Raw genomic sequence first — 14,846 nt, forward strand, 5'->3', positions numbered from 1 at the left:
TATCACCTTGAGGGGAATAACAGATAAAATATCTCACATTCGCCAATAATAGTATGATTGTTGTTTTTTTAAATTAATTATGCATTCTATAAAAAATATCAGAAACTATAGTTCATTTCATTTACTCATGTTATTTAATCTTCCTGTTTGGATATAGCTAGGTGAGAATACAATGGAGACTATAACATAGTTAAATACACTTTAAACCAAATTATACTTCAATATTAAATTTGTAGTTATATTTTAATATGCTTAGCAGTTCTGATGGTGTTGGATCATTATAAATAAATAGTGGATGAAGTGAACCATTTACATTTGTCAATGATATAATTTATTACGTCCTATACACACAATAATTCACACGAGCTAATATTAAATATTTTTTTGGATTCTTACTGAAGTGTCTAAGTAGCTCAGTTGCTTTGAAAACTAAAAATATCTCAAAATTTTTGTTATGATGCTACTTTCATATAATTATCAAAATCATAGCATAGGGATGTTTTTGCACCACAATAGTTGCTCTTCTAAAAAAAATATACTTTCTTATCCTGACTTTTAGTACATAGAAGTGGAGCTAAGACTAATTACATAAAAATTTGAATCTCCTTCTTTTAACTTGTTTTTCCAATTTTAATTATTTTGTGTTATTTCTAATAGACCAACTTACCTTGTTTCCAAGGTGATGATAATAAATAAGTTCATTGTTTATGTCCCCTTGTGTGAAGTTCTTAACTTCTACTCCCACTACTTCCCATACATGTTTTTTCCACAGAACTCCAAATTCTGCCTTTTTCTTTACAACATACGTAACGTATTGGTCTTCTGAGTCTTTATCAGTGGCATTCAGCAGGGTAGGAGTTATTATTGTCAACCCACCTTGCACTAACTGCAAACCCACATTTACTGTTAATACTGGTGGATCATCATCTTTTGGAAGAACTGTAACTGGGAATGCTACCAAAGTAGACTGTGACTTATCAGTCACTCTTAAGTGAATGGTATCTTTAGATGAGTCACTGTCATCATGATGGTACACCACACGCCCACCCATTAGATCTGCAAGATTAAAAGAAATATATGACTTTCCACCTACTTTCAGTTCACCATGTTTCAAACCCCCTGAAACAAACACTTGAACTTCTTCTATATTATCTTTATCCACAACTTCAAGGTTCTGTGGTAGAAGTGGACGTGACTGACCTTCAAGGAGCACTAAGCCAGAGCTAACAGATACACGAGGAAACAATGCTGTTGATGACCTTACAAAAATATGAAGCTCTATTGGATCACTTTCCTTAAACTCTGCATCTAATACTATAAATTTAATTGATAAAGTCTGGTCTACTGAGACAGGTTTAGTTGAAGGTTTATATGCTATGTCTCCATTTTCAATATCACTCTGACGAAATGAATAAATCGGTCGAGTGTGGTCAGTCAAATGTACAATAAAGCCCTCATCTGGTGTGAGTTCTGTACTAACATTAAATAATAATTTTTCTTTTGGAGTCTCCCCATCTGAGGCTGAAAGGACATTTGGTGTGATGGGAGTAAGTATGAACTGTTGTACAGCCATCAAAAATGTACTAGAAAAAGAAGCCTTTGGTGGTAGATTTGGAAATCCTGATTTAATTTCTACTGGTAAAGTGACCCACTCTGTCACCAAACTACCTCCATGAAGGTGAGGATCACTTGTTTCCACCAATAATAAGATATAATCCCTATCTGGAGTTGGTGGCTTCAGATGCTCATACTGCAGATCAACATGCACCAAGTCATCACAATCAACTTTTATTACATCAATGAATCTTCTCTGATTTCCAATTACAATTTGACCATATGCAGGCCAACTGCTTTGATGGACTGAAAAACGAACTTTGCAAGATGCTCCATCCTGCTTATTGTACAAGAACTCAAGATTTTCTTGTGATATAGGTTTTGACACACCAAAGAAATCTTCTACTACCAGTGGAGCTTTAACAACTGTTACATCAAATTTGATACTTTTTATATTGATAGTCAGTATAACAGTGCGAGAAATGGTGTTATTAACAGAAAGCTTGTAAGCATATAGCTTAATAATGTCCTGCTTCATAAATGGTAAGCCAAAGTGGGTGTATCTTACCCTGTCAGGTTTGAAGAAACAGTCAAAGACCTGAAAGAAAAGATTAAAAAAAACATAGTAAATCAAAATGGAATGGGAAAAAAATCTTATTCATAGTAACACAACAATCTGTCCTTTGAAACATTATTTTTTACCTAATCAATCTAAACTTAATATGTTGCTGTAAACTGATATATATTAATAAAGGATGAATTATAAATTGGCAACCACAGAAAATACTACCACATTTGTGAATAAACATATCTTCATCACTCTTGCATTTTAAAAGCAAAATATCTCCTAAAAATCTATATTTCTTTCTAAACTTTGAAACACTCTTGAAAAGCAATCCACCCTGTTCTTATGCTTGTGCTTCAAAGTCAATGGTGATCAGTCTAGAAGGAAGTTCTCAGTAGATCTGATTTATCAAGTTTCATCCAAAATCCATTAAACAAAAGATCTAACTTGATCTTCTGTTGAAGAAAATCTAACAAATATTTTATATGTGATTTTATGTCAAGATGTAGTACCAGTTTATTTCTTGGACTTTCTTTTCAAGTTTAATATACTCCCAGCCAAGATGTGTTGATAGGAAAGTAAAATCACCATCCATTTCTCTATCAACCATAAAATCAAAGATAAGCATCTTATAGGTTTCAAATTTTCAACACTTAACCCCGTGTTAGTCTTGTGTAAAAATTTCTCACAGTTACTCTTTTGAGGTTTCAGCAGACTTCATCATCAAAAAATTAATTTTAAAATATTTAAACAATAATGAACTATTATTTTGCAAACAAAAAAAACACACTAACTCTCAAAATGTTTTCCTCTATTAATCAATAAATGAATGCTGAATATTAGAATTTGATTCTTTTTTTACCACCTAAGTGTAACATAAACAAGCCAAATACTGAAGCTATCAAAAACAACAAATATGTACATGCTTCCATCTGTCAATGTCAAGTTTTACACAATTATTAGTACCATAAAGACACCAGTAATATTTTTCACTTGTGGGAATTAGAAAATTAACACCAACAAGTCAGAAAGATGTGTGGCAAAAGAAAGTGTAATAAAAATTTCTGTATGAAGATAAATTGTTCATAAAATGAGCAGAATGAAAACTGCTCAACTAACCATTATCTCACAGGAGGGTAACTGAGTATGAGTGTGCAATGTGACTTGGGTTACAAGTCAGGCTTTCCTATAGAAAATAGATACTTATATGCAATTCTTATAACAACAAGCAGGTGCAGAAAGAAGCATCTCAGATCCATGTCTTAAGACAACCATTGAGCTGGACCAAGCCATCGGGAATGGTTTGGTACATAACACAAAGAGTTATCTTCTATTACACTTCTAAGTAACAACACAGTCCAACTTCCCATATGAGAAGTACATCTACATGATCTCACACCAGTGGATTGCATTTCCAGATGAAAAACTATCAATATCAAATTCCTCAACAGTTTGGGACTAAATGATAAAAAAAGATTTTCAATATGCCTTTAGAAAAAATGGGGAAGAAGAAATCATATGGGAAGAATACTTGAGCAGTATGTGGACCATGGAATCAGGCATAATCATTTGGAATTGTATCTAATGCTGAGAGACAAGTTACCATGATTAAAGACAGTAATCACGAAATTAATGTTGTATTTTTGATTTTAAAAGTGCAGAACAGCCTGGAAGATAAAACATATAGACACTACTAATACATCTTGCAGAAAACACCATATCAACAGAGGTAATTGAGCAGAAGTGTATTTTAGATACATATTCTATATATGGCAATACCAAGCATGAGGTGAATTCTGTTGTGTCCACAATATACAGATGTTGTTTGTCTTGAAAAAGCTAGAAGAAAAATAAACAACTGATCATCAGAATCACTATAAAGAGTAAAGAATGGCAAATGATAAAAGTTAGGGGGTGGTGTATATAGTATGACACTATATTATTGGAAGCTGACTATAAGACTGATGGTTATAGGTAGAAAAGGCTGTGAGAAGACAAACATGCTGAAAGGAAACGTGAAAAATAAGAAAAGAATCATAATCAGTAGAAGAAGAAATTTGCCAGATGGGGACATTACCTAATCATGCAAAGAAGGAAACAAGTGGCTAGAGAAACAAGAATCTTGTGACAAGAAGAGGCAGAAAAAGGAGCAATATAAATGAAATAATAATGAAAACCATATAATGAACAAAGTAGATGAACTGAGTTGGAATTACTACATAAGGAAGAAAGGAAATGGAAGTTGAATTTACAAAACATGCAATCTCCCTATCAAGCCACCCAAATTATGGGCCATCTGACAAAGAAAATTAACCTGTCCCAATGGTAAATAGTGCAGGAGAAGATGGTTAAGACAAAAATGAGTGATAGCTACTGCAAGAAATATTTTCAAAGACTATGAAAGGAAGTTGAACCACATTGGACAAAAAACATCTTCAGCCATATTTTAAGTCTCAAATTGGATACTACATGAGTGTAAGCAAGAAATAAAAGGAAGGTAGAAAAAGCAATGATAATAGGATTCCTAGTGTAAACAAATTCACCGAAAACATCAATAGATGGCAAATTTACTCTACAGAAAAGGTTTAGGCCAAGATGAAATACCCGATTTGCCACTAGGTCATGAGCTTTTAAGACATGCATGATAGATCAATAACTGAATATTGTTGTCACAAGCCTAAAGAGAAAGTTTAGAGCTAGGTAAACAACGATTATGAGAACAAGTGACTTTTTCTTTTATGTGGAGGGGAGACAACACAGGAGTACAAATGAAACATGATTAGAGAACCAGAAAGATGAGACAGAAGACAATGGCAAGCCTATAGAGTAGTCACCATCTGAAGGATAGAAAGACAGAGGAAACATTGCCTCTCATGATTAGGTACCAGAGATAGATCAAACATTCAGAACTGCAACCCACTAGAATAAGAGTAGTGAAAAGGTATGGTTGTAGAACAGGTTACCATTCAGGTATAAAGCTAACACAGTGTCACCACTGCTTTGCTTACACTGCAATACTGAAACCCATATATATATATATATATATATATAAGCAGAAAGAGCCCGAAGACTGAGTTCTGAACCTTGTATTGCTCCAAACAGACACAAGCCTAAGTAAGGTGGGATAAAGAGGGACATCCAAGTATGTGCAGGATCAACTGAGTGAATACAACCACATCAGAGAAAAAAATATCTCTGGAAATACCTATGTTGACGAAACAGAAACAAGTGAAGGGGACACATGGGCACATCCATGAGGAATGAAGGACTCAAGAGAAGAGAAAGTTACCAAAAAGACTCCTGCAGGAAATAAAGAAAATATGACAGCCTTACTATCAAAAGTTCCATATTGCAAAGAGAAGATAGGCTAAGTCTACCCTGCATACAAAAGAAGAGAGACCTTCAAATGAATGAGACACAGGTGGTGTTTTAGACTGAAACAGAGAAACACTTGTCACTCAAAACAAGATGATTCTAAAAGGAGAAGGGAGGTCACAACAAAGAAGCCATTATGGTAGAGTCAAGTAAAGGATAAAAATCCACAGAATAATAAAACAACAGCCTCAAAAATGTAATCTATATATATAAAAACCCACTGGACTACATGAAAAAAAGATGGGGCCATGGCCAACCTAAATGGAAGAACTGAGTGCCAAATGTCCATGGGGCCACTGGACTACATGAAAAAAAGATGGGGCCATGGCCAACCTAAATGGAAGAACTGAGTGCCAAATGTCCAACAATTATAAACAAATAATAGAGAGTGATGAACAAACAAATACAGTACTTCCTTCTACTCACAAAATTTACTATAATCCCACACTCATTAGGAGGAGGAAATGGTGTGAAAGAAGAACAAACACACTATATAAATGACACCACTGTAGATGAAGAGAGTTAAACCAGAAGATTTGAAAAGGAGAACTTCATCACTACTGACCAGGTATACTCTTTGTCCATCCATGAAGAGTGCAAAAAAAAAGAACAGAAGCACATCCAAGTTGGAAAGAATTGAAGGAGAATAATAATATGAACTCTAAAATAGATATACACAAGTCAATCCCACAAAGAAGAAAAGTGGATAAACAAATGATGATACCCATGGTGTAGAGTGGCTACAGCATGATGGGCTGTATTTGACAAGTCAATTACATCCAAAACACAAGCCTTTGGAAACTGATATCCACACAGGGATAAAATTAGGATAATACCATCTTCACTTCAAGCCTCAGATACCACAAAGAATCTATAATCATTCAAACTCCAAGGCATGATGTGTTATTTGAGAAATATCTTAATACAGGAACCCACCATCCAGTATTGAAAGGAAGTCTACGTAAACAAAATCTACTCCTCATACAGTGAAAGTGACTGGAATCATCAAATAAGCAATAACATCCTTTTGAAACAGGTCCAAGAGGGATAGCAAAAGGATAGAATCAAAACAATTTCCATTATCCCCACTTTGACCCACAACACAAGGGGAGCACAATCAAGGGAGAAAGACAGCCTTGAATATAAGTGAGGACTTATATTGATTTATTCACTCTAAATCCAAAACCTAGCTGTGGGGTAATGACGTGTGTGGGGGATGATGAAACATTCTAATCAAAGGGGTGAACTGCAATTTGATGTCTCAATCCATCGAAATCATATAATGCTTATTGTAGGATAGCACATTGTCTACACCAGCAGAAAGTCACCATCCTACTCTGTGCTGAATAGTATTGGCTCATTTTTTTTATGTGTGGAACACATTCAGTAAAGTGCCTTCATAGTTGACCATGCCAGCACCTTGGAACTGGTAAGTAGTAAGGACTTCCATACTCCATGTAAAGAGAGGTGTGTGAAAATGCAAAGGAGAGTCTGGAAAAATGTCTTTACTTGAGGCATTGTAATGGGTGATTATGAAACCCTATTTTGAAAAGGAGGCTATGGGTGGTACAATCTGGAATGGACAGGTTTGAATAGAAACACTGAAAAATTATTCACCTTCAAGCAATGCAAAGCCATGGAATGGAAAGTGAGAGTCAACATAGCTGTACAGTGCAGATTTTGAATTGAAGAAAACCTGGTTAGGCACCACTTGCCACAGAGTAATATCCATGTAATAAAAATATGAAGGATAGGCCCCTGAAATAAAAGAAAGCATTAATATAGACTAACTCAGTCTTAGTCACACCAAAGAATGAAGAATAGCCACAGATGGAAGATGAAAACCAAAAATGCAATACAACGTACATAATGGGAGATGAACATGTTAGATGTGGTCCATATGCCTGATTGCAGGATTTCTACAATGGCCAATGAAGAGAAGAAGAGAAGAAAAAGAGGTGTCAAATTTGATGAGAAATTACACTGAACAAATTCCTGTGGGAAGAGGATTGTGAGAAATAAGCCAACTGGATCAAAAGACAAACCTACATGGTGAAGGTAGAAGAGGACAGATCTCTAGATCAAGAAGTTTACAAAGGGATAAAGAGTCAGGAATGAGAACAATGGAAGGAAGCCATGTAATGAAAGGTATGCATTGGACACAAAAGTATATCTAGATCATTTGGAAAAGTTGAGAGATAGAGAGAATGATTGATCCAGATAAAACGAAAGATAGGTATGGTAGTAAAGTGTGTATAAACAAAGACTCTACAGTAATGAGAAAACCAAGAAGTATGGGACAAGATTGCTTAATAATCCATAATCGAGGAGACCAAAGACCCCTAGTTGAAAATCCACACCAGAAATTCAGACACTCCAGCTGCAGTATGTTGAACAGCTGGAAATTCCAGAGAATTGGACCTCATGTAAAAAACTTTCCACTTCCATTGATATACCTCAATGGAAGAAAAATGTATGAACTGCACCAAATGGAAAGCTACAAGATGGAAGAAACAATTTATTTACTGAGGACTGAACAAAAGACAGACTTGAAAATGGAGGATGTAAACTGCAGGATGGGGTTTAGGAAGAAGAGTGAGAAAGAAAGGAAGGAGTACATAGGGAATAATTGGAGTTGGTTCAAATGTGGAAATAATGGCTGAGCAAACCAACAAGGAACTATCAAAAGGATATGGCACAATGCAATATGAATTAGTGGACTCTGCACAATTAATGAAACCTTGTTTGGGATTTTTTGGCTGCTACTATTTCACTTCTTTCTTCCCTACATTTGTGGGCATCCCACTTCCTCCTTGCCCAGGTTTTCATCTGTTTATGAATGCATTCCTTCATGGTTGGGGTGTATGAATCAATCACTAGGAAGCTTTGGGTCATTTGCCTGTCAACAAGCAGTCCTTACATACAAACATCCTTGGGTTTCTAGCTGTCATTGAGCTTTGGATCACTTCCAACCTCCAAACAGACATTGTCTGAGGATGATTCATACCAACAGTTCAATGGTGGTGGCAAACAGCAATAACTTAGGTGTCACCTAGTCAAGATCCCTCTGTTTTATTATACTGGATCTTCTCTGTTGAGCCCACCATATTAGTTTAGTCACACGTCATGTTCTGTTTGCTCTCAGTCTTGTGGTGGATCATCCTTCCCTCCCCATTAAGAAACTATTTCTTTAAGTTTGATTTTATGAGCAAGCATTACAGAAATCTTATTTGATACAATTTGAAAAATCCAGTTATATTTCCATCCCTTTATAACAGAATGTCATCTTGCTGAAAAGAGTCACAAAGAGATTTATTTCATTAAATCTAAACATAATGGACATATTTATGAAACTAAACTTAGGCTCAAAAATCAACTTCTGCCAATAGAGATTTAACTTATTTACCTTTGGTTCCAATACACCAACTCTTTGACTCATTGGTTCTACAGAAACCACTTCCAACCTACAAATATCATCAGCACCAATGCCATGAAATATCAAGTCTTGGGGCTGTAGGAATACACCTCGGCCAATAGCAACATCTATGTCTCTTGTCTGAACATGAAAACATGAATGCAGTTTCAAAATCCATACCAGTCCAAACACTAACCATAATATATGATATTCCCAAAATGAAGTCATTTCTCACAAAGAGTAAACTGCTTGTCCATACATTTATGGCCACTGATGTGCATATCTGAAACAAATGTATCAAAAATAATAAATTCAGTAAGTGTTGTATTACCGAAAAAAATACTATCCCAAACATAAGTTACAAAAGACATGAATATCATAGTGTATGTTAACATACACTTAAACCAACATTATACTTCACTTTTAATATCATAATCAAATTATTGATTACAAATATCTACTGGCCATAGTTCTACCTTGGATTTTGGTATCATAATTAAGATTCTGGAAACAACATGAAATAAAGAAATTGATATATACAAATATAATGAATCTTCAAATATTTTCAAAATACATTTAAAACTTTGATGCTTTAGATACAATAATTACAAAATTATAGTAACTGTAAACCCATTAAAAAGAAAGATCCCTTGATCAAAGATATTAAAGTGACAAACTAACCACAGAAAGATATATTGTAAAGAAAAGGAAAAAATAAATTTTTTATCCAATTAACACTCCTACGAAAAGTGGGGCCTAATAGGCCCCAGAGCAACTTGAAAGGTTATTAATATTAGGCTAATAATTTTGTATTTAAATGAAATTGCCATTTAAATCCATTAATGAATGGATTAACGAGATTCCCACTGTCCCTATCTACTATCTAGCAAAACCACAGCCAGAGGAACGGGCTTGGAGAAATCAGGACTAGAAATGTCTTTTCGTAGGAGTGTTAAGTAGTCCTTCCATTCATGATTAAAACAAACCAAGTTTTAAACAAAAATGTAAATAAATGCACAAACCACAAAGCAACTCATTCATCAAGTTCACAACTCTAACCAAATTTGTTTTGAAACTCCTTTCCATCATTCTGAGGCAAATATTTGTAAAAAACTGTTTAACCTACATCAATTCTTCTGTTGTCCAAGAAAGCAAGTACAAAACCATACCAGTCTCTCCTGATACCCTAAATGACTTAAAGTATTTTACTTGTAGCCCATCTCTTCTTTTCTTCTACAATTTGTAACTACTTTACTATAATAAAAGATCTTAGACAACGTCACCTCTCCACTAGCCAAAACAGCCAACCCAATCTTAAAGTATCCTTTCCTAATTATGTACCTATGCGTGAAATATTTTTCAAAAACTAATACTAACATAATCTACAATAAAGTTATTTCCCAAGCTTACAACTGGCTTCTGCCACTAAACCCTCTTTGCAAACCTAGTAATATGCATGGCACACCCAATCATGACAGTGAGAGTACATTTTTGCTCCTATCACTGACCAAAAAGCAATTAACAGGTGGGTCAGTGAGTTGGACTCACATTTGGTCTCTGTAGCAAGTTTTCTGACAGCAAGGTTAAAAATATTTAACCTGACTAGCTTTCTCATTGAAGGTTATGGTAAAATAAAAATGTAAAGTGCAGATTTTATTTTTCACATTTTTCTCAGTTTTTCCATGATTAATATAATGTTAGCCCTATTGACTTTTAATGCTTCACCACATGAACAAATTGAGATTTCAAATTGACTGGAGAAAAGTATTTATATTGAACCTTTAAAGATATTGAATAAAGAGGGATTCCTTAAAAAGATAACATGAGACTGACAGTTACTGCATTTAATACTGCATAGCCTGTAAAACATATGCACTGGTCCTATTTATACAGTTTAAAATTTAAACATAAACTGCACAAAGTTTTTCATTTATCTTACATTCATTATATTTATTACCTGTCTTGGTAAAGTACAAACCAATATAACTAAAATGAAACTAACTGAGAAGAAAAACAAACCTTATAACTTTAAATAGTGTTAAAAAATTAAAACTCCAAGTGTCTCAGCAACCCAGTTCACCCTTCTTCACCAACTCATAAACTTTTGGCATTTAATCCAAAATGTATGCACCTCAACCTTTTGACATAAGGGATAATAAACTGCAGTAATGAAAATAAAAACTCACTGTTGAAAACTTGCATGTGTTAAGGTTGTGCCAGTGGACAATTTTGTTATCTAACTCTTGACATTTTTGTGTAGTTTTGTTATGTTTACTAACTACTATATCTTATTACTGTTTTAGGGTCCATCTGAGATAATTATAACTAAATTCAAAATAGCAAGTACTTTGTTGATATAAAGTGATAAATTTAACTGGTATAATTTTCAGTTCAATAGTAACTCTAACCAACAAGTTATCACTGTGCACCTTACTCGTGAATTTGTTTTTTTCCTCACTAAGCATGTAATATCAATGAAGAAAGAATCCTTAATGACATACAGGCCTAACCAGTTACTTTCTGTAAAAGACTATACTTTTGCTAAAACACAGCTCTTTGGCTGGAAAGCAAACCAAAGAGATTTAGCAGCCTACCAGTATACTGATGGAATACAAAATATTTGTAGAATTTAATATAAAGAACCTTACATTAAATCCTACAAATCACTACATAAATTGTAAATCCATTTACAGTAAGAATGATCCCCCATGCTTTGCATTTGTTTCATTATCAATAAAGGTTTTTGTTTCTTTCAAATTACTGAATATGCATGCATTTGTAAATGGTACATGCACTACTACCAATCAATAGTACAAGAATTTGGTTTCCACAGTTTTATATTTGATTAATTTTTTAAGAAATGAGTATTTCTGGAGGTACACTTTCATTTTTGTGTGGATAGGATTACCAAATGTTCCAGATTTTAACCTATTTTTTGTCCCAAACAGACACATTCAGCCAGTAAAAATATTATATTGCTCGTTTCTCTTTACCCTAACATAACTTTCACGTGTATAGTTTTTGTTAAACACAGTTTTTTTGTTGTTGTTTTTTTAATTATGCTTGAACTTGAAGAATCACCCGACAAAGGTCACAACATTTGAACAAGTAATGAAGTACAGTATTCCCCTCGTCTCTGTTTTATTTTCTTAACCTAGCCTGTCAAAGATCAGCTACATGAATTGTTATTTAAACACTTGCCCTGCTGCAAAAATGAGAATGAAGAAGCAAAGTTTTTCTTTTGGTAAAATTTGACTTTTTTAGTAAGTTCAAAACAGTTTATCTTTAGGTACGTTTTGTATTTCACTAGTTAACTTTTAAAGAATGTTTTTCTGTGCTTTTAAAAATGACGCAATAAATAGCTAATTATTTAGTAAATGGTAAAAAGTGTATCTGTGTAACTAAAACTATTTAAGAGCTGTTAGCAATAGTTACTTGTAACTGTATGGAAATAAATATTATCCCAGTTTTTCGGTCTCGAAACCTGTGGTAACACCACTGCATTTTTCACTCATTACAAATTATACACTTATAATATAAATACTATAGGTATTACTGAAATAATTTCATTAGTATATTGGTTGAAAAATGTAATAAAACTTACCATATAAACTACAAATTATTATTTTTGCTGTTATACTTGGAGTATCAATAATAATGATCAAACGCTAATAGTACTGTAAATACGCTTAAGCCTAATTCTGCATCCAACATCAACAACAAAAATACTTTTAGCTGCTGTATTACTATTGACAGAAAGTATTCTATGAAAAATTTTCGTATAACTATTATATAAGTTGAATTATTTTTTGGTAAAAAGCAATATGAACAACTAGTAGCCACTTGCTCAGTACATTTATTTGAATAAATTCAGATTTTACTTCAACGAAATGAAGTTTCAAGTAGTTTATTATAGGTTTATGAATTCTTTTATATTTATGTTTAATTTATAGAAATTTTGGTATGAGGTATTGCATAACAATAACAGTAAATAAACCTTAATTACTCTCTGTCAAACACAAATGAATTACAGATGAACAATTAGGAACAGAATTGATGAGTCGAAAAAAATAAGTCAACAAAGAAATGTCTGAACATACATAAAATCGGGTAAATGATAAATAACAACAAAAATACATGACATTTTCTGACAATTTCACTTGTTGTCGCATATACCAAGTAAATACAATGTAAGAAATATTTTGATACTTTGTAAACATGCTGTGGTTGTGAAAATGTTATTGCATCACCAATGTTTCCCGCTTTTCTCCAGCTTTATCGCCTGTTTTGAGGCCCTATTGCTTGTTGGTGCAACTGCCTTTCATTGATAATGAAGTACAGTCTAATTGTTACAGTATCAGCTTTTAGGGTTTCTGGGAATTACCTCATTCGTTTTTTTAGTTATAAATAGAAGCTGTTACTGAGAGGCAATTCAGAAGCCTAAATCTTCTACAAAGTGTGTGTGATGCTGCCATGACCAAGAGTTGTAAGTTAACTCCAAGGAAAATCAGTCATTTATTTTGAGCAAAGAGGGATTTTCGACACGGCAGATTACTAGACAAATTAAAATTAACTGATTGACTTAAGCCACTGAGTGCACAGGTGTAGAGAGACTGATTCTGTAGAGCAGCAGAAGGAAAGAGTTAGGAAGAAAGCTTTCATAACAGCTGACGATCGTGTTCCAAAACGCACAAGTCTGCAGAATTGTCAAATGTTTAAAGGTCTCAAGAGAACATAGCATGAAACTTCAGGAATCACTATCACCACGCACACCATCCAGTCTCATTTGCATTTAGTCAGTCTCCCAGCTTGATGGCCAGGAAAGAAACTACTTCTCACCAACAAAATGAGATTCAACTGGGCCAAAGAGCATGCTGACTGGACTGAAGCAATGTGGATCAAAATGATTTCCTCAAGCAAATCAAGGTTAAATATCCACAGGTACGATTGAAAATACTTTGTATAATGCTGATGTGGAGAAGAATTTTACCCAGTATGATTAAATACAACTATGAAACATTTGTAGTGTCAAGTGAATTTAGGATACACCTTTGGCCAGAGTAAGGGATGTTTTATTTTATGAAAGATATTACATTGCTAGTTTATCAAAGATATTACACTGAAATCCTCGAATACTAGTTAAAGCCAACAGCTGAGGATCACTTTAATAGATCTAATCAGTGCATATTCCACGATGACTCTACTCCATGCCACAAGGCTTAAAAATTTAGTATTATTCATGCACTCTATGCAGTAGATGTGAAATAAAGAGAAAATTTCATTCTACCTGAATTGAAAGATATCTTGTCCCCGTTGGTACAGCCATAAGTCTACAGATTTACAATGCTAATATTAGGGGCTCTATTTCCCTAGATAGACTCAGCAGATAGCCCGATGTGGTTTTGCTGTAAGAAAACACACACTAAAGACATCTTAGATTTTATTTCATTGCTTTTGGTAAAAGATTGTTTTCAAAGAAAGTGGATCAAAACATTTTGCTGACCAGACAATAGCCCAGATTTCAACCTTATTGAAAGCTGCTGGAAGGTAATGAGTGACAAAGTATAACGGAAGAAACAGAGAAGCGCTCTGGAACTGCAGACAGTCCAAATTCGCGTGTGGCATCATTAGCTCACCACTGTTACACTCAGTTCCTTGTGCATAAAATGCTTTGGCAATGTCAAATATCTACCAAGACGAGAGAAATACAATCAAATATTGAAACAACAAACGGATTTTGTAACCACTTTTTGTCAATTAAATTAATGACATTATATTTAAGCCTAGATCTTCTTACTCAGAGAACATTTTCATATTTGCCAAGTGTTTCTTTATCATCTGCTTTAATAAGTTTGTTATAGCTGATTTGAGGGGGGCCGAACTAAAAAGGGCCCAAAGAGCCTGAAAGACATAAGAATTACTGACAAATGGGACACA

At 34.0% G+C, this 14,846-nt stretch overlaps 1 protein-coding gene across 2 annotated transcripts in view; it reads right to left on the bottom strand.

The window, feature by feature from the left end:
- The window catches only part of LOC143245059 (FRAS1-related extracellular matrix protein 1-like), a 68,897-nt gene extending 56,251 nt beyond the window's left edge, over window positions 1–12,646 (bottom strand). The window contains exons 1-3 of one of the 2 annotated variants that reach the window (XM_076490858.1): window positions 12,514–12,646; window positions 8,901–9,192; window positions 1,094–2,152 (exon numbers count right to left, since the gene is read on the bottom strand). In XM_076490858.1, the coding sequence (XP_076346973.1) occupies window positions 1,094–2,152; window positions 8,901–9,137 (1,296 nt within the window). In that variant the 5' untranslated portion in view covers window positions 9,138–9,192; window positions 12,514–12,646. Of the gene's footprint in view, window positions 1–667; window positions 2,153–8,900; window positions 9,193–12,513 lie in introns of both variants that reach the window. The other variant, XM_076490857.1, reaches the window with a different exon arrangement.
- Between the last annotated feature and the right edge of the window lie 2,200 nt (window positions 12,647–14,846).

Source organism: Tachypleus tridentatus, chromosome 2 (genome assembly GCF_004210375.1).
Source record: "Tachypleus tridentatus isolate NWPU-2018 chromosome 2, ASM421037v1, whole genome shotgun sequence".
Taxonomy (NCBI): Eukaryota; Metazoa; Arthropoda; class Merostomata; order Xiphosura; family Limulidae; genus Tachypleus; species Tachypleus tridentatus.